This window comes from Colletes gigas, unplaced genomic scaffold (assembly GCF_013123115.1).
Source record: "Colletes gigas isolate AHSC1104 unplaced genomic scaffold, ASM1312311v1 Colletes_gigas_Sc00002, whole genome shotgun sequence".
NCBI lineage: Eukaryota > Metazoa > Arthropoda > Insecta > Hymenoptera > Colletidae > Colletes > Colletes gigas.
Window position 1 is genome coordinate 3,819,675 of NW_025106631.1, and position 21,085 is coordinate 3,840,759.

General features: G+C 40.2%; 1 protein-coding gene across 4 annotated transcripts in view; it reads right to left on the reverse strand.

The window, feature by feature from the left end:
- The window catches only part of LOC122399823 (maternal protein pumilio-like), a 140,307-nt gene that overhangs the window by 101,660 nt on the left and 17,562 nt on the right, over positions 1-21,085 (reverse strand). For 3 of the 4 annotated variants that reach the window (XM_043400828.1, XM_043400819.1, XM_043400834.1), the window contains 5 exons: positions 17,001-17,133; positions 7,665-7,776; positions 7,491-7,590; positions 7,275-7,405; positions 3,461-3,815 (listed from right to left, as the gene is read on the reverse strand). In XM_043400828.1, the coding sequence (XP_043256763.1) occupies positions 3,461-3,815; positions 7,275-7,405; positions 7,491-7,590; positions 7,665-7,776; positions 17,001-17,133 (831 nt within the window). Of the gene's footprint in view, positions 1-3,460; positions 3,816-7,274; positions 7,406-7,490; positions 7,591-7,664; positions 7,777-17,000; positions 17,134-20,407; positions 20,482-21,085 lie in introns of those variants that run through there. The other variant, XM_043400841.1, reaches the window with a different exon arrangement.

A 21,085-nucleotide genomic window follows, 5' to 3' on the forward strand; every position in this document is an offset into this window, starting at 1 on the left:
TAGCATACTTCTCTCTTGGGTAGACGAGACAAAGTGAAATCGCGACTCGACGCATTTTTCGTCGTCCCCTTCGCCAGTCTCGCCAATTCTAAATGCAACTTTGTTCTAAGCAAATTATTATCCAGCGGTACGACTATCTCCCCTAGGGTCTAATAAACTTTTTTGGAGAGATATTTAACTACTTTGACACTAGAACTACCAAACCAGTCAAAATGGCACGTTTGTAATTTCTAATAAAACCTTTACTGTAAAAAATTTACCGTAATTTTCTATAAGAGAATGAATAAACACTTATTTCCATTGCATTATATGTTTCTTCACGCACCTATCGTTTCCATTTCCTTGGTACAAATAAACACACTATAATTGTCGGTTCTAGCGTTAAAAATAATTCGGGAGATTCGAAGCTTCGAGTTTCCCAACGTTTGTAACGGAAATTTTTAAACACGTCTGCCTTGAAATATTTAAACAGAGAGAGAAAAACTTTACGGTTACTTAGACCGAGCGCGGAATAAATAACTCGACGCGAAAGTAGTTAAAACGTTTCCAGATTTATCCTAATGTTTCCTATTATATAACTTCGCGAAGCTCGACGAATTCTTCGAATCGCGGAACGGTTGAACAGACCTAACCCCCAAATCGGATTGAATTACGCCTGTAATAGGATTATAATGAAATTAAAAATGAAATTCCAGAAAATTTCGGTTCGATCGATCCCGGTTCTTATACGTAGAATCTCATCTTGTTCCTACTTCCGTTACTGAACGATTCGATTTACGAACGTTTCGCGTTTGCCTCGAGCTTCATCTTTTGCCGCGCTGCTATGCGTAACTATATCTGGTAAATTGTTTACGTAAAGTGCACCGATGGACGTCCCAATCAGTTAATGCACGAGTTTCGTTCGACTACTCTACTCGAGAGGGACGATAGTAATCGGCACACCTTACGATGCACGTTTATGTAGGACGGCCAAGCCGGCCCGACTGCTTTCACAATTTACGACCGAGTCCGTTATTTATCAATTCTTGCGCCAAAATATACTCCAAGCCACCCGAAGGGGGGTAAAACTGGGACACCCTTCCGATAATCCGGCGAAATCATACTGGTACCGGATCCAAGAACAACAGAGACCGATCTATAGCCATGTTTACAATATGCCGGCTCGAGGAATTTCACGGATCCATCGAATAACCTAACCTCTTAAGTCCCATTCGTTCCAGTCATTCTCGTGTCCTCTTCTCATAATCATTTACTCAATACATACTTGCAATATAATACAGGGTGTTCAGTTACCTTTGGGAAAAAATTTTAATGAGAGATTCTGGAGGCCAAAATAAGACGAAAACTAAATTAAAAAATTAATTTAAAAAATTTCAAATCATTCTGAAAAAATTATTTTTGATTGCGGGGCTCAATTATAAACATTTTTGGTGAATACACATACCCCTGAAATCCTAACCATTTTCGAGAAAAAAATTCAGTAAGTGGACTAGTTTTTTGACAAAATTGAAACCTTTCGAATCGTTCTGGAAAAATTATTTCCAGTTGCAGGGGTCAATTACAATCATTTTTGCTTAATAAACATACCCTCGAAATCCTAACCATTTTCGAGAAAAAAATTCAGTAAGTGGACTAGTTTTTTGACAAAATTGAAAACTTTCGAATCGTTTTGGAAAAATTATTTCCAGTTGCAGGGGTCAATTACAATCATTTTTGCTTAATAAACATACCCTCGAAATCCTAACCATTTTCGAGAAAAAAATTCAGTAAGTGGACTAGTTTTTTGACAAAATTGAAACCATTCGAATCGTTCTAGAAAAATTACTTTCGGTCGGGGAAGTCAATTGCAATCATTTTTAGTCATTACACATACCCCTGAAATCTTGCGCATTTTTCGAGAAAAAAATTCAGTACTAGTGGAACTTTAAACGTTAATAACTTTTTAACAAAGCCTTCATCAACAAATTAATATTCTTGATGTGTGTCTTATTTTGGCCTCTAGAATCTCCCATTAAAATTTTTCCCAGGGGTAACCGGACATTCTGTATAGTTAACGCAAAATTAGGTTGATTTTTGGCAAGAATTAAGTAGAGAATTAATTTTAAATTGTAAACAATTGCAACGCACGTCGTTCTAAGTGTATTGCTTAATTTATGTATAAGCGAAAACTTGCTGGAACGAAATATTAAAAATGTGTCTGACCGCAGGGGTTAATTTCTGTGGTGTCCACCGAAGAGTTTTGTTACCAAGAATGAGACACTTCAGTGGACACAGCGCTGGGAGTAAGGGTTCTTTCATGCCTCCAAGAGTGACGACACAACTTCTGGCATGACTCTCAAGAGTAGAACTCTCAAGAAGACTCCAAGCACAAGGCTAGGCGCACACTACACAGTGCAGTGGACCAAAAAATAGTTGTTCTCTCTACTATTATACACTGCATGTAGTAGTTTTTTTTTAGTCTACTCGACTGCCTCGCTTCTTGCATCAATTTGCATCAAGGAACCACTCCTACCACTGTTCAATGATAGATACTTATGTAATAATTAACAAAGACGAGTACATCATGATACTTTCAGATAATTTCAGATAAATTTCTTTTATGATAATAATTGTAAGTTATTAAAGTAATTGTCATTGAACCTTTTAACTATTACAGAAGATACAGAAGAGATTTATTTAAAATAGTTCTCTGAATTATCAATATTTCCACATGAAATCTGGTGGATCTAATTTGATTGCAAGAAGAGAGGCAATTAACAAGTATACGACCATGCCTTTTATGCACCGACCAAACTATCGTGTGACAGAAAGTTGATAGTATGACACAGTGATTCTTAACTCTCTGCAAGTCTGCTAAGAATGGAATAATGTTGTTTAAGAAAACAATCTTTCTAATGTATCTGTCTTTCCCTTTCACATATTACACGTGTTTGCTTTTCACGTGACAGTGCAATGAATGATGATATTGCACGCTGCAAATGATTAATTGGCTCCTGCATGGTGTTGCTAAATCGAGATTTAGATATCTACCTACTATTCTCAGAAATCCAAGTATATATTACAAAATGCATCTTCAATTTATAACGATTTCTTTCTCAAACTTTTAATATATTTAAAATTTGCTCCAATCACTCTCCCATTAAGCTCATGAGCTTAACCCTAATCCTACCAATATGCAACGTATCAACTTGCTAAGATTCTCCAGTACAAGTCGATGCTACAATCCCTAGCTTGAATTCAGATATAAATCTATACAATGCATCGAGAGAGTTAAGAACCAGCCAGCTTTTCGCCTGATCCTAATCCCAGAGACTTTAAGACATCCCCGGTTGTTCGAGAGCCTCTATAAGTCGTCCTCCGGTATTCCGTGGAGGAAAAGGATCGTTTCTATGGCGGCTGCGTTCGCGTCCGTGTCCCGTGGAATCAAAGGTGAGAAGAACAGAGGTGGCGGAAGACTCACCTGAACATCAAAGTGAGTGGTGGTGTCTTGCGGCTGCGGCGGTCCCTGCTGTTGTTGTTGTTGCTGCGATGGCGGCGGGCCCTGCGGGGGCGGCGGTGCCTGGGCGCCGAAAAGCTGCGCCGCGTGCGAGTGTGGATGCTGAAGATGATGCGTGGGTGGGGCTTGGTGGTGCTGAAGATGGTGTGGCGGTGCTGGCGCGAACGCGGCCATGAAATGCTCCTCGCTGCCGACCACGTCGACGCCAGGCTTCAGTAACACCACACCGCCGCCACCGGTGCTCACGGCCAGGGTGGCAGCCGCATTCTTCTGGAACTCTTCTTCTCCGGGCGATGGTTGACGGCTCCCTGGTGTACGGCTGCAAAGAATGAGAACTTTAGCAACGAGAACATTTTCCACAAGAGGATGAACCGAATTTCTCAACGGGGGTCATACTGTCCTCTACAACACTTGTACTTCTTTAACACTAGAGCGCCCACGGAAGTCATTTCGACTGCTTTTTTAAAAAGTTATTAACGTTTAAAGTTCCGCCAGTATTGAATTTTTTTCTCGACAATGCGCAGGATTTCGGGGGTATGTCTATTCACCAAAAATGATTGTAATTGACCCCCGTTACCGAAAATAATTTTTCCAAAACGATTTGAAATTATTTTTTTCCGTCGAAAAATTTCACATCTTCTCGAATGTTTTCCTAGAAAGTGGGTAGGATTTCGACGGTATGTGTATTCACCAAAAATTATTGTAATTGACCCCCGTTACCGAAAATAATTTTTCCAAAACGATCTGAAATTTGTTTTTTTTTCGTCAAAAAATTTAGGCACCTAATTAGATTTTCTTTCTATTTACAAATCACTATGTTTACTATAGATCCAGTGGAACAAAACTAAGATTCTCCGACGTATCGAATAAAAAGTAATGGGCGAATGTTAGTCTATCGGTAGCAGTAAATGCAAAGCTATTCCGATTCGAAAGCCCCGAGGAAATAACAAGATTATGCAACCCTCCGGAGGAACAAAAGTTCTTTCGATCGCTTCGCGCTCCGTTTCACGCATTTCGCCGTTTCGTTTCGATCGAAAGCGGTTCGCGAAACCTTGGAAACCGGCGAGCTCACGCGGCGAAGATAAACGCGTCTGTTAACCGGTTCAACAGATGCGCTTTTGCAAACAGACGGCGCGTAAATCTTCTGCAACTCGATGCACATTGTTGCGCGCGTAATAGTAATCCGTGGCTCGATGTTTATGACCCAATAAAATCAGCGAGATATCTACGACTCGACGAGTCTATTAATTGCAATCGATGATGTCCGCCTTCGGGATTACTTATTTTCTATATAGTGTGTTCAGCCAACGATGGGAAAAATTTTAATGGGAGATTCTAGAGGCCAAAATACGACGAAAATCAAGAATGTCAATTTGTTGATGGAAGCTTCGTTAAAAAGTTATTAACAATTAAATTCAAAAATTTCAAATCGTTTTGGAAAAATTATTTTCAGTTGCGGAGGTCAATTATAAACATTTTTGGTGAATACACATACCTCCGAAATTCTACCCACTTTCTAGAAAAAAATTGGAGAAGTTGTGAAATTTTTCGACGGAAAAAAATAATTTCAAATCGTTTTGGAAAAATTATTTTCGGTTCCGGGGGTCAATTACAATCATTTTTGGTCAATAGACATATCCCCGAAATTCTACGTACTTTCGAGAAAAAAATTCGAGTAGATACAGAAATTTCGACGAAAAACAAAAATTTCAAATCGCTATGGAAAAATTATTTTCGGTTGCGGGGGTCAATTACAATCATTTTTTGTCAATAGACATAACCCCGAAATCCTACCCACTTTCGAGAAAAAAAATCGAGAATATGTGAAATTTTTCGACGGAAAAAAATAATTTCAAATCGTTTTGGGAAAATTATTTTCGGTTGCGGGGGTCAATTACAATCATTTTTAGTCATTACACATACCCCTGAAATCTTGCGCATTTTCGAGAAAAAAATTCAGTGCGGACGAAATTTTAAACGTTAATAACTTTTTAACGAAGTCTCCATCAACAAATTGCTATTCTTGATTTTCGTCTTATTTTGGCCTCTAGAATCACGCATTAAAATTTTTCCCAGAGGTGGCCAAACACCCTGAATAAAGAAAATGGCGTGAGATTTCCTAGGTTGTTGCAAGCGATAGTCGTAAATGTCACAACCCTTCAGAATTCCTAACAAAAATGCAATTTTCAAACTTTCAATACATTCGTATTCCCTCGTCGATATACATTATGTTAAAAAAGTACACGATTGCAATAAAGTTACCGTACTACAATTAGTTCCTTAAACTAAGTATCTTTGTAAATTTCTAGTAAATATACCTAGTTTAATAGCATGTCACTTTATAATTAATTAAGCAAAAAGAAAATCAATATTTATTTAGCCCTCTCGGATCAGAGAGTGGCATACTATTTACACATGGATGTATGTACATATGTATTTCTTTCTTCCATTTACTTTAGTTTAATTGATACTGAGAAAATATATATTCGGTTGTCTTAATTTATTAGTGTTTTTTTTGTTAAAGTCACCCTGAACAATCTCGTACAAAACAGCGCCTAAACTAGTCGCGTAAGATTCCACGAATACGCGATTAGGAACGCAGCGTAACGGGACATTTTGCATAATGGCGACGTAATAGAACGCGAGCCCGAGTTAAGAGACTCTCTGCAGCACCTCTGATGTCGCGGGGGAAAAAGGAGTAGCGCGGTTACTGTAATCGTGTCGGGCGACAGTGATGGGAAAACATCATTACCATAATGGAATTATTAAGTAGAAACTACGTCAAGATTGTGCAGTCCCAACGTCTCTTTCCGTTTTAGTTACCATATTTATTAACCCGGTTCTTGTTGTTGATGAATTTCCATAACGAATACGGAAGAGCGACAAATAACACTGTCTCGTCAACAAAGTTGCTCTGCTTCGTGTACACACAAAGTATCCAATAAATTACTATACAAGGAAATAACTGCACGGTGCAAAAATAAATTTAAAAAAATACAGCTGTGCTAACACTAAACGCTATATGGATAAAATTAATGATATTGGTAAATGCATCTGTTCTATTTATTCTTCATTTTGGGGGGCTTTATATTATTTCGTGTAGATTCGTAAAAATTATTCTGTTCGAGAACATAACCTAAAGCGAACTTCTCGTTTTAACCGGTACCGACGCTTTCCAGATAATCAAACCTCGTCGATTGTACCGTTTACGACACTTTGTGCAATGAAATTGGCAAAAAAGGAGGTTACAACATTTTGTCACAAGTAGGTAAAAAGGTTCCGTTTACAATGCTTGCAAATGGATCGATGAAACTGCAGAGATAAGGACGAGCCGCGAAAATCACGTCGGTAATATAGTCTCGAGGGTGACGGGCATTCGTGACACCAGATGGCGCACGATGACGGTGCAACAAGCATCGGAGAAAGAGACGAGAGCCAATGATGTCATCGTCCCCGCGAGTAGAGCATGCACGCCCTTGACAGTTACCACTATTACGCTCCTCGGAGCAATGACAATCGTTCACGAACAACCCGTGACACGTTTACGATCGTCCGATTGAAAGCAATTATACGGACGGCTAAGCCACACATGTAAGAAATCATTCGCGTAAAAATTGAATTTGTAACAGCGACTTTGTTACTCGTCTCGTAGTAGACAGAGATACACCGAGTAAGCTGATATCAAGCGAAGCTCGGACAAAATTTACCACTCTGTTTCTTCGTTACCTCTCTCTACAGTGTCTTCGTCGTTTGCGTCCATTTCTTTTCTGATACTTACTTAAACCCTTTGTCATCGTCAAGACCGTTCTGTGATGCTAATCCGTTATTCTGTGGACCTGTGTCGTCTTTCGAACTGTCGAAAGGACTTGCCGAGCCCTTCTCTTTTTCTTTCTTGTCCGCATCGGTATTCTGCGTGCAAAGGAAGTTATAAGTATAGCATTCCAATTACCATCGAATATAATACCGCGTCAAATTTTCACGCGTGACCGCTTACCAATCTCAGGGAGGCCATTCTGGGTTCCAAATCCTTGGGCGTCGTAGGGCTCGATCCAAGTACGTACTCGACCATTTTGACTCCCAGACCACCAGTTTCGCTGCAATATTCATCGGTTTATTAATACGGTATCGTAAATAATTTGCGTTCGGTTTTCGAACAGCGATCCCGTACCTGCTTCTTGGACTGAGGACAGTTCCGACTTCTGACGTCTGATGGTGATATCCTGTCCCCACACCCACGCGTCTACCGGTGCCCATGGAAATCGGCTGTGACACGGCATGATCTGAAATTTATTAAAAGCAACATTAATCATAGTGTCACCTTGGTGCATATTGCACCGAATGAATGCACGACCGCTCCGAGAAATCACTGTCGACGCGTGACGTGGGGATATCCAACGGTTCAAATTCCAAACATTCCTCCACCTCCACCGATTGATCGTTAAAAGGGTTCAATGCTCCACGTTGTGAAAATTAAAGTTGAACCGAAAAGAACAACCGAGTTCCAATAATGTACAAACAATTCCTATACAAATTTTACAAAACGTAATTTTAAAATTTTAACACTATACAGGGGATTTTAATGGGTGATTCTAGACACCAAAATAAGACGAAAATCAGGAATACCAATTTGTTGATGGAGACTTCGTTAAAAAATTATTAACGTTTAAAGTTCCCCTCGTACAGAATTTTTTTTCTCGAAAATGCGCAGGATTTCGGGGGTATGTCTATTCACCAAAAATGATTATAATTGACCTCCACAACCAAAAATAATTTTTCCAGAGCGATTTGAAATTTTTTAATTTTGTCGAAAAATTTCACACCTTCTCGAATTTTTTTCTCGAAAATACGTAGGATTTCGCAGGTATGTCTATTCACCAAAAATGATTATTATTGACCCCCGCAACCGAATATAATTTTTCCAGAACGATTTGAGATTTTTTATTTTTGTCGAAAAATTACACTCCTTCATGAATTTTTTTTCTCGAAAATGCGCAAGATATCGAGGGTATGTCTATTGACAAAAAATGATTATAATTGACCTCCGCAACCAAAAATAATTTTTCCAGAGCGATTTGAAATTTTTTAATTTTGTCGAAAAATTTCACACCTTCTCGAATTTTTTTCTCGAAAATACGTAGGATTTCGCAGGTATGTCTATTCACCAAAAATTATTGTAATTAACCCCCGCAAGCAAAAATAATTTTTCCAGAGCGATTTGAAATTTTAGAATTTAATTGTTAATAACTTTTTAACGAAGCCTCAGTCAAGAAATTGACATTCTTGATTTTCGTCTTGTTTTGGCCTCTAGAATCTCCCATTAAAATTTTTCCCAGATTTCACCGAACACCCTGTATATAAGAATTATTATAACTTTGTTTAGTTTTATTATTTCTGTATGAATATGCAGAGTTGGTCCAAAACTTTAGGTTAGGTCTGGGTTAGCAACTGAGTTCCAATAACGTACAAAAAATTCCTATATAAATTTTACGAAACGTAATTTTAAAATTGTAACATCCTATATATAAGAATTTTTATAATTTTGATAATCACATTAACAACGCCAACAACTATTCCCAACATTTTGTTTAGTTTAATTATTTCTGTATGAATATGCAGAGGAGGTTCAAAACTTTAGGTTAGGTCTGGGTTAGCAATTCGTCAACCTAACCTTAAAGTATTATAAAAGTATTAGCAGTCCGGAATGGTAGATGAGATTAGTTTTAATTTTGACTGCGGATCGATAATTTATAATTAGACTAAAAATACTCGATATGATATGTAATTTGACAGTGACAGTAATAGCCAGAACAACGAGATCAAATTCTAACAAGAGCTTACCGCATAAAACCGAAAGATTGCCGAAGTAAAATTAGCCTGTAAAAGCCTGCTTTAAAAAGTATTTTTCCACGTACGCTGATATCGTAAATGCCAAGGTAAATATTCGTAAACCCACTATACGAAAGAATCAAAAAATATATTGTAGATCTAAATATACGCGGCGTTACATGTGTAAGAAAACGTAAATATCCCAAAACGTTGCCTTGGAAGATTAAGATAGCCGAAATAAATTTGGAAGACAAAAGGAGTATACATCTTGAACACGTTTATACATCCAATGACTTCTGAAGATACGTTTCATGCACGAATGTAAGATGCAAGGAAAATCTACGATTATATAGATACGATAATCTTTTAAATAATATACGTTGTGAATTAATGTATTAGTGTAAATCATATATACGTATAATCGTCTATAAATATTTATAGACGACTCTGAAGCAAAAATTGACGTACGATTTGCAGTATATTTTCGAAATATAAAGAAATAATAAAATAATCTTGAAACACCCGTATCGCGCTCGCGCCGGTATCAACCGGTGATCGATAAAAGGCGCGGGGGCGAGAAAGCCGCGGAGCTGTAACGCAAATTCTATTCGTAAAAATCCTCAGCAGTTCCTAGAAACGATGGAAACCCCTAGACCCCCCGGAAGTCGACAAACTGCAGCAGCTTCTCCACCTAAATCGCTGCGACGTTCGATTTGCATCAAACTATTCAAATGACGTTCCCATTATATCTCTCACGACGTTAACAAAAAGATCGTTGCATTCACAATTATAAACTTTTCTTTGTTACTTCGTTTCTGTCACAGGAGATCATATTGCACTATTAATCAATTTCAATTATAAATTCTCAATTTACCATTATTCCTATACCGATGAAATTTGTAACCTCCAATATGGAAGACGGTTCGTGTTCTTTTTTTCTTTTCGGTGGAAGATTCTCGCTCCTTGTAGCAAGGAAATATCTCGATCTCGATTTCGTAGGAAGTTTCGGTTTATCTGGGATCTCGGATTACGGACGGAATCGTTCCCGACGATCGGCACGGGATCGTTCCGAGCGTTAGGATTCCGTATGACGCGCAATTTCGTGTCGCGCGCGGGGGTCCAGGTGGGCAGGGGGTTGGCGCGGGCCAACGCTCACAGGGTGGATCAGTAGGTACGACCCTGGGCGTTGGGACGTTGCCCCCACCGCCGGTGATGCCGGGCGTCTGTCGCCATGGCAACAGCCGCGTTGCACCCATCGCGCGGTGACGTACACACACACACACACATGCAACACACGGAATACACATAGAAAGAAGCTCGTTCGCGCGAGCGAACCGTGGCGGGCAACGTGCACATGGAAGAGCCGGGGTACCATGCCGTCGCTGGAATCAGGTGTTCCTTGCATGCACACGATGTGCACACACACGCGATACACACACACACACAGCACAGCCGCGGTAGCATCGCCCTCGCGCGACAACCCCGTACGAGACTCGAACTCCGACGGGAACCAACCTCTTCGCGACCTTTCCGAACAACCTTACACACCTCGACTCTCCGCCAATTACCGCCGCGGATTCGTTTAATTGACGAGAAACTTCGATCGCCCCCTACCGACACGCGCGCTACGGAATGGAACGAAACCGGAATATATCCATCTGGGAAATGGCATATTCGTGTTTGGGGGCAACTAAGGACCGTACGCAACGGCTTGTCCCAAAAGTAATCGAATTTCTGTTGTGGCAACTATGACTATATTCCTTGGAAAATGATAGTATTACGCTCAGCGGGGCGCAGTAAAAGCATGAATTTGAAACGATTAAGGAGAGTGAGGTTAGGTAGGACGACGAAGGATTTCGACGATACGAATGGCACTGGATGATGTAGAAATGTTAGATTTAACGACTGAATGTTATTTTACTGATTAAATGTTACTATTTGATAAATATTCGAATTTAAAATTTGGCGAGCACAGAGATTTTTGTACAAAATGGTTCCATGCATTTCTGGACTCGATCGTCTCTGGAAGCCCCCATAACCTCCAAACCCATTCACCGCGAGCACGTGTAATCGAAGAAATTAAGCTTCGAACGAGAAAAGAGAGATCCAACTTGCGAAGAATGCAGGAAGTTTCGATTTCACTTCGTCTCGCACCGTGTACCAAAGAAATATGGTAATACGGTGCATTTATAAAACATTTTAAATATCTGTGCGTGCGATTATGTCTCGACTGAAACCTAATACTTTCTGGGCTAATAAGGGAATCGTACGAACCGTAACGCCAGCATTTTAATGAAATCTCGCGTTCGAATAAAGCTCGGTTGGAACAGATGGTTTTGTTTTTCTAAAATAAAAATAAAATTCCCCGCGCGATTACGAAAATACCAGGAAGAAACGACGGTATCGATTGATCGCGTAAACCTGCTGGAGACGCCGATTTCCTTTGTTTTTGCGAAGACAAACAGAACGGAGGAGATCTGTTTTGGTAGCGGTGTATCGATTATTGACACTCCGCTCGAACCGACGGAGGACAGAAGCGTTTCTACTTCGTCTATATATTGTTCTTTCGGTGCTCTGTGCCAATCAATAAGCGTGCACGACGTAAAACACGCGGCGTGGTATAGCTCGCTTCGCATCTCGATGCTTTTCTCCCGCCCTGAATGACCAAAAACGTTGCCCGACACTCTGGTCAAAACTAACCTTAACGAGGGAAAATTCTTGTCCAGATCAAACATTCCGAGTAACGGAATAACAGTCAAACGGCGGGAAAATTTAAACGAGACAAACGAGTAGACTAAAATTTATCCAAGATAAACATTGAGAAAAACAAGGGGGTGTTTCGAATCAGAATTTTCAATTTTAGACGACTTTTAAAATAAAGAATCGTCACAATAATTATGGACCAAGGGTTTTACTATTTTACTTACACTTTTAGTCGTGTTTCAAGATGACACGGCGAAGCAATGTTTCCCCAAGAGAAACGGAGGCGCCATCTTCGTGTCACAAACCGAAACGTGAAAGAGAAATTAAAGAATAGGGGTTAGGTTTCACCGTGGAACGTGTCACAGGATTAATAATCGAAAACAACTGCTAATCGTGTACGCTCCCGTGATGCATGCGATTCCTATTTTTCTAATAGCTTCGCAGGAACGATAAGATCGCGGTAAGAACGAGTTTTCGTCTAATCATGAGCGACACACCGATCGGGAGCGATTGCTCGGACGCAAAGGACAAAGGAAACCAGTTGGTCGATCTATCGTTGGTCTGCCAACCGCGGTCAAACGAACCAACGAGCAAATAATATCTACGGGGGGGTAATAATCTCCTCGATATCTGTCAGATCGGTATCGACATGCCTCGAGAAAGTGACAGGCAAATGTGGAACACAAAGGCGCCGCTCTAATTGAAACTTTCGCGTAAAAATGAACGCACGCTACGAATCGATGCTGGCGATATATTCATTAATATCGATACGTATCAATTCTCGCGCGTCGAGTCCCCGTATCGAACAGACATTTAAATAAATCGTCATTACTATTAATAAGACGTTCTTCGCTGATATTTCTCGCGTTATCGATAGAATTTAAATATCGGGTGATGTATCGAGTCGTAACCCAATTAATTAAAGTTCCTTTTTTAATTAGGTGGACAGTGTTCGGGGATGTATGTTACGCGGATCGTGCAGAGTATTTCAGACCATCGAGTTGAGCTTGTATTTTTAACCCCCCGCGGACGGACATTTTGGAACACAAACCTTGACCGTTTACATTATATACAGGGTGTTAATCAACCCTGGGAAAAATTTTAATGGGGGATTCTAGAGGCCAAAAGAAGACGAAAATCAAGAATACCAATTTGTTGTTCGAGGCTTTGTTAAAAAGTTATTGACGTTTAAAGTTCCGCTCGTACTGAATTTTTTTCTCGAAAATGCGCAGGATTTTGGGGGTATGTCTATTAACCTAAAATGATTGTAACTGACCCCCGGAACTGACAATAATTTTTTCAAAACGATTTGAAATATTTTTTTTCCGTCGAAAAATTTCACACCTTCTCGAATTTTTTTCTAGAAAATGCGTAGGATTTCGGGGGTATGTCTATTCACCAAAAATGATTGTAACTGACCCCCACAATTGAAAATAATTTTTTTAGAACAATTTGAAATTTCTTTTTTTCGTCAAAAAACTTCACATCTTCTCGAATTTTTCTCTAGAAAGTGGATAGGATTTCGGGGTTATGTCTATTGACCAAAAATGATTGTAATTGACCCCCGCAACTGAAAATAATTTTTTCAAAACGATATGAAATATTTTTTTTCCGTTGAAAAATTTCACACCTTCTCGAATTTTTGTCTAGAAAATGGGTAGGATTTCGGGGATATGTGTAATGACCAAAAATGATTGTAATTGACCCCCGCAACCGAAAATAATTTTTCCAAAACGATTTGAAATTTTTAAATTTAATTGTTAATAACTTTTTAAGGAAGCCTCTAAATAAATCTTATAAATCGTTACGTTTAAGAGGAAGGTGAGTATTGCTGAGATTGTTGAATGGAACAAAACAAGGAAAGCTAGTGAAGTAACTACGCAGGGCTACAAAAGAAAACCGCGTTCCAGAAGTACAAGTATAAAACGCGAGACTGAAAGGCAGAGATTCTTAAAGAATAATCAAAGGTAAAACCAAAGAAGAGACCCCAATCAAGAGCGATGAAAATTCTGAATGATACTAGATTACAATTCACCGAGGCCTGGAGTGGATTGGATTTCTAGACCGGATTGCCTCAAACGGTTCCATAAAACGTGTACCAACTATTCTCCGTTGTATAATATGTGTGACAGAGAGAGAAAAAAAAAGAAGAATAAAAGCAGAGAGAAGAGGGTACAAATGAAAGAAGTGCGTCTGTCCTCAATCTGAAGTGCATCTAACCTCCAGGCCTTGGGGAAAAGATGCACACTTTCGAATTTCTTTCAAAACTGCATAATAAAAGTTTCGTTCTACGTTGTATTTAAAAAATTTCTACGTATAATCAACCCTTTAACGCATCCATGGATCAATTTTCAGAGGCCATCTCTGATTAAACTGGCCATTTATGGGGTGCAGATAAGATAACTGTTTTCCTTTGCATTCTACGTTAAGAAAATACACAATCTAAGATGCAATATTGTAATTAACAAAATGACATTAAGATGTTTACAAATAAATACTAGAAAAATGTGACCATTAGGGGGTTGAATTAAATGCATCCTCATCTATGTTTTGAGCTGTTTTGTTTGAAACTTTAGAATAGAAAAAATCAAATGCAGTGTATTTTTTATGATCTAGAATGTCTAGAATGAAATCCTAGAAAAATGTGACCATTAGGGGGTTGAACTATATGCATCCTCATCTATGTTTTGAGCTGTTTTTAATTGAAACTTTAGAATGGAAAAAATAAAACCTGATGTTTTTTCCCCCAAAATGACCCTATGTCGCGGTTTCTGGAGAACTAATACCCCTTTGACGGGGGCTCGAAAACAGCCAGCCTTACCCCTGAAGATTACGTAACGATCAGCCAGGAACGGCGTCCGCTGAACGCGTATCGATCAGACCGCGCTTAATTTCGTGTCTGGAGAAGAAAACCCGACGCGGACCGCGATATTTCGAGGGGTTTAAAGGGCTTCGAAGGGGAATCGGACACGAACGCACGGATGCACGGCTCGTGAGATTAAAGTCCGGCTTTGTGCTCGGTTGGGCTTGGCTGGGTAACGATTCAGATTCTCGCCGGACAAAAGCCACGGATACCACCACCCCGGGGCTGTTAATGATCGACAATTAATGAACGCGACGAAGGCTCTCCAAAAATGGAAAAATTCTTAAAAGAATTCTAACACGACACCGAACTTTTAAGATTCAAGAAATTGAATTTGCTGACTACCAGAGAGAGAAAAAAATAGGCAAAATTGTTTGAACGCCTAGTGTCGAATAACAAGCGAGATCTTTTTGTTCGAACCTGTACACGCAATTTTGACGATAGCGTGGCCGATATTTCGGTTCCCGCTGTTCTGTTGCTGCGGTATACAGTTCAACTATCGACGATAGAAGGGAATTATGCACAGTGTGCGTTCGCCTTTTCGATAATGCTCGCTGATTTTAGGTGGGATTCAGATCCGGGCTTTGTGCTGGCCATTCCGGAACAGAATACGGTCGGGATATACGACCAATTCCGAACACTATTGGTAGCGTGTTTGGGGGGCCTCGATCGCGTTCGAGTTATTTTAATCGCTGAGTGCAGTTTCGCTACTCTGTTCGGTGGCTATGCTCTCCGAGTTTAATAGAATCAAACCATTAATTTTCAATTAAAAATCCATAAAAAAAAATATACCGTTAATCAAGACTGATTAAAGAAAGCTTTTATTGATTTATCGTGGAGCTATGAATTATGCGGGAGCATTTGAATATAACCGGGGATTTGACCCCAACAACTTCGACGTTACGAGAAGACGTAGATTGGGAGAATTTACGAACGGAAAATACGAAGGAACGACCCTGAACATCGTTCATACGCCAACCCCTGCGACACAGTTTCCACGTTGGACGCGTATTTGCGGCGAATACCGTAACGTCTCGAATCCTGAACTTCCACGACATGAAAAAAAGGGGGGAAATTGGAAAAGTCACGGACACGGATAGATTAATTCCTATAAAGAGCGGGGGGCACTAATGCGTGCTACCAACGAATTATCGATCCCCATTAACCCCATTTATGGAATATCCTCGGGTCTCTCGAAATCCTATTTCCAAATATCCCGAACCCTATTGTCCTTGATACGTACCAGTACCCTCGATGAAGCTCCGCTAATGTATACTCGGCACGGTTGCTCAATGAGCCAAGCATATTCGCGACGTTTCCAGATTCGTAAAATGCGATTCGTTTCTAGTGGAACTCGACTATTATCCTAACCTGTGAGCCTCGTGTATATAAACTATCGCTGCTATCTTCTCCATCGAATTTCTCCAAGACCTAACAAAGTGGGATTCTGGTTTCCGGTTCGTAATAAACATCGAACGATGTGAAAGTAAACACTTTCATGCGTGCGCCAATATCCCCTGCTTTATCGACCGGTCTCTACACTTACCGACCGGTAACCTATTAATCGGCTCCACTTTAACGACAATCTTACACTTTACCGACTAGGAACTGATCAACACTGATCGGTAAAGTGTTTGAATACATTTTTAAGGGGAGAGTCTCATGTGAGGCCTCAAAAATATCAATTTTTACTGCGATAACTGCAAACCTACCGAATAAAAGAACTTTTCGATTTTGTTGTTTTAGTCAACTTTGAGAGCTGCAATCACCTACGCCAGTGTTTACTGCGGACGTGATAACAACATTAAAAGTTACTAAAAATTAATAAAAAAATTATCTTGTATTTCCAAAGGATAGCTGAGTAAACTGCAAAAAAGAATCATAACGTCAGATGTAACATTTCCTCAAAAAAAAAAAAAAAAAAAAAATTAAGAAAAATGGTTCAATTTTCTACCATTCATATGAGACTCCCCCCTGAAGATTCTAAATAAAGATAGATAGAAGAAACGATCATATGCAGTAGTTAGCCCAAATGCTGGTACTCATGATCGTCGATGGCAGGATTTCTCGAAGGTCTCGTGTGATCGGATAGAACGAGGACGGGGATCCTACCTGAGGTGCTCCACGTCGAGTCCCGCCACATCTGGTGGTCGCCCAGGTGAAGTATCCCACCGCCTTTTACACCCCCTTCGTCCTTGGAGCCGCCCTCGTCCACGCCCCAGAGCTTTTTTGCCGAGGGAGCGATCTGAAACAATACGAGAAAACGGGTCGTAAGTACACGGGGTCAGTGAACACGCATTTCGCAGACCCGCCGCCGCGTGCCGGCACGAAACTCCCAAGTGCTCGGTTGCTTGCCCGTGCACCGAAAGATACGAACGCGAACGATCGTATTAATTACACTAACGAGCCAACCGCAGATCCGCTTAAAATTAGCGTAACTGGCGTGCACGGACGGTCGACGTGGCTGATACCGGTGCACACGCACCCTTTCCTAGATCGACGCGATAAATGCCCGCGTAGGCATCGATCGTTATTAGATCCTCGATCGGTAACGCGAGTGGAAGAGCCAAAAGACGATTCTCCGCGTCTCGTCCGTCAACTTCACTCGGGTTGGATCGTACAGTGATCGGTTTGATCTCGAGGGCGCAGGGGTTCTCAACCGGGGGGACCGTGTTTCTATGATTTATGGTTTAATCATTTTAGTGCCAGGGGTTTTAAAAAATCCGTGTCGAATTGTGCCATGCAGCGCGATAGACACGATTCGCTGATGTTTTTTTATCGAAATATTCATATTGCTATTCAATTTTTTATTCGTAAAAGTTTCATCAGTCATATCAGAAACGTTATACCGAACACTCAAAAGTTTGCGATCGTGACCAAATATCGCGACACATTTCAGCGCAGAACGCGAACAGGATGCAGGTTGATATCGTTGCACCAGGAAAATTTAATATAAATTGCTAACAAATAATGGTTACGAATTTTGTAATTCTGACTATGGAACCTAAATCTAGCTTTAGTAGTCTTGACACTCTTTTAATCTTGCAGTAGGCATTGAAAATTGTACATTTTTGTTTTTATTCGAGGAAATTAGTTTGTTTAACAATCCTTTTATCGGGGCTTTTCAACGGCTCTGTAGTTCATCGACTGTGCTTTTCATCGTCGATTCATAATACGCTATGCGAGGAAACAAACAAAGCACTTAGCACGGCTGCAACGTGAGCAAATTGGCCCCAAGCCCAGGTTAACGAAGATTAATGTAGAAAGTACCACTTCCAATTCTTGTTTAAAAATTACACAATTGACTGAATAACCGTGCTCTTTCATGCGTGGTAACGAGCTAAAATAACACGGAAAAGAACGGGTGAGGGTTTTAGGATTCCACTAGTTTTATTTCATACCGAAAGCGTTATCCGTCCGACTATCTCTACGGTTAATTAGACAAATAGTCAACAAACAATGTTATTTTAAAGTAATAGCTTTTAGAATTCTAATGGTTTCATTTGCCACTGAGAGGCATTATCCGTCTATCTTGACGGTTAATTACTCAAACGGTTAACAAACAATGTTACTTCGATGTAATAGTAATAGTTGAAAAAATCACGAAAGTAATTAGCAGATTGAACGTTAAAGTCTGATGGAATTATTTCCTCATCGGTAAATTAAATATCGATTTTTATCCGTTTGAATATTGAATGCAGCTCTTTGCGAATTGCAGTTCCTGAATGCGGCTCCCGAGGCTTGTCACCTTGGTCACCTCTGGCATATAACTTAGGAGTACAGCGGCATAATCCATAGAATTCTGTTCATTAAATCCGAAATCCGTTAAATACAAGTTTTACCGTAGTTAATATCGTGCACCGTCTAACCCTCTACAACCCTAATTACAGGTGGCTTTTCGAAGAAATTATACGATGCCATCGATGGACACTAATGCACTGAAATATAGGTAAATTTTAAGAAATCCTGGTACGATGCACAAGTAATACATAAGTAATAACATCAAACGAGATCATATATTACCTTAACAACCAATTTTCAAATGCTGTTTCCTTTATGGAAAAACGTTATGTAAATGAACGTATGCGCTTTTCATGCTTCTTACTTCCTACCTAAATTATACTATAAAAAATCGAGTTAATTCTCGAATACTATTCAAAAAAACCTGGGCAATTAAATGATTACAAAACAAACACCGAACGTCAAGCAATAATACAGAATGCAATTAATATTACTACGAGCACGACTCGTGTTTGTCGTGTTCGGGCCATAATTTGCGTCTCGAGTGCAACACGTGTTTGTCATATGTTCGTTGTGTATGGACCACGACTTTGACTCGACGTTACGAAACGATAATTAACACGTTCGCTGCCACGTCGGTTTTCCATGTCCAGAAGAAAATATAAATATTCGATAGTACAGGGTGTTCGGCCACCCCTGGAAAAAATTTTAATGGGAGATTCTAGAGGCCAAAATAAGACGAAAATCAAGAATACCTATTTGTTGATGAAGGCTTCGTTTAAAAGTTATTAACAATTGAATTCAAAAATTTCAAATCGTTCTGGAAAAATTATTTTCGGTTGCGGGGCTCAATTATAATTATTGTTGGTTATTAAAGATACACTTGAAATCCTACCCAGTTTCGAGAAAAAAATTCGAGAAGGTATGCAATTTTTCGACAAAATTACATACTTTCAAATCGTTCTGGAAAAATTATTTTCAGTCGCGGGGGTCAATTACAATTATTTTCGGTCATTAGACATACACTTGAAATCCTACCCAGTTTCGAGAAAAAAATTCGAGAAGGTATGCAATTTTTCGACAAAATTATATACTTTCAAATCGTTCTGGAAAAATTATTTTCGTTCGCGGGGGTCAATTACAATCATTTTCGGTCATTAGACATACACTTGAAATCCTACCTAGTTTCGAGAAAAAAATTCGAGAAGGTATGCAATTTTTCGACGAAATTACATACTTCGAAATCGTTCTGGAAAAATTATTTCCGGTCGCGGAGGTCAATTACAATCATTTTTGGTCATTATACATACCCTCGAAATCCTACCCACTTTCTAGAAAAAAATTCGAGAAGATATAAAGTTTTTCGACAAAATTAAAAAATTTCAAATCACTTTGGAAAAATTATTTTCGGTTGCGGGGGTCAATTACAATCATTTTTGGTCATTATACATACCCTCGAAATCCTACCCACTTTCTAGAAAAAAATTCAGTACGGGCGGAACTTTATACGTTAATAACTTTTCAACGAAGCCTCCATCAACAAATTGGTAACTGGAAAATTTTTCCCAGGGGTGGTCGAACACTCTGTATAATGGTGTACGACAGTAAGAATTAAATTTCCTTCGTTGTCAAACGATTTTACAACACCGTTCTAAGTTTAAAGCGCCGGTCACCAGTGACCGTCAGGGCTGTCACAATGTTAAAATAAACGTGACCAAAATTCGTAGAAACTCTATTTCCTGGGTCCTCCCAAAATGTTCATAAATAGGAGGACTTACTATAAACATGGCGACTAACAGTTGAGACATCCAAGTATCGAGGAATCGGTGTTGCTTTCGTGCTCGACGGTGGCGCCATGTTTCGGCAGGAAAACCGACTGCACGAGATTCGAATCGAAAACGGAGAGTGGCAGTCCGTTTGGCGGTGACCCGAACGCTACCGCTGCACAGTGCCCGACCTCGCCTAACTCTGGAGGTCAGTGACGTAACCAAGAACGATATAGGCGGCGGTGGGGGGGGGAGGATATATAGAGGGAAGCGTCCACAGATTGCGGGAACCTAGATGCAGGTAAACTGCAACGCGCGACGATGTGACGGCACGAGAGAGCCAACGGGAATCTCGTTGCATTTTCATCCGCATCGTCGCCAAAACCAGCTGTGTGGATCGTTAAACGGAAGTATCGGCTCGATTCACGGGCCCCCGGGGCACTTTCGAGCCCTTTCTTCTCGTCGAGCACTATTCACCGCGTAACACGTGACACACGATTCCACGCGAATCCCCGATAAACGCTCCCATCGAGGCTCGTTCCAGCGGATAACTCGAGGATTAGCTTATTAACCCTCGACTCCTACACTCCTCCGGCGCTGTGTTCGATAAAAAAAATCGTCGCGAGGCGAGAAATAAAAAGGCCAAGATTTTTACTGTCGTCGCGGGACGAAGACGGACCCCGTCTCGAG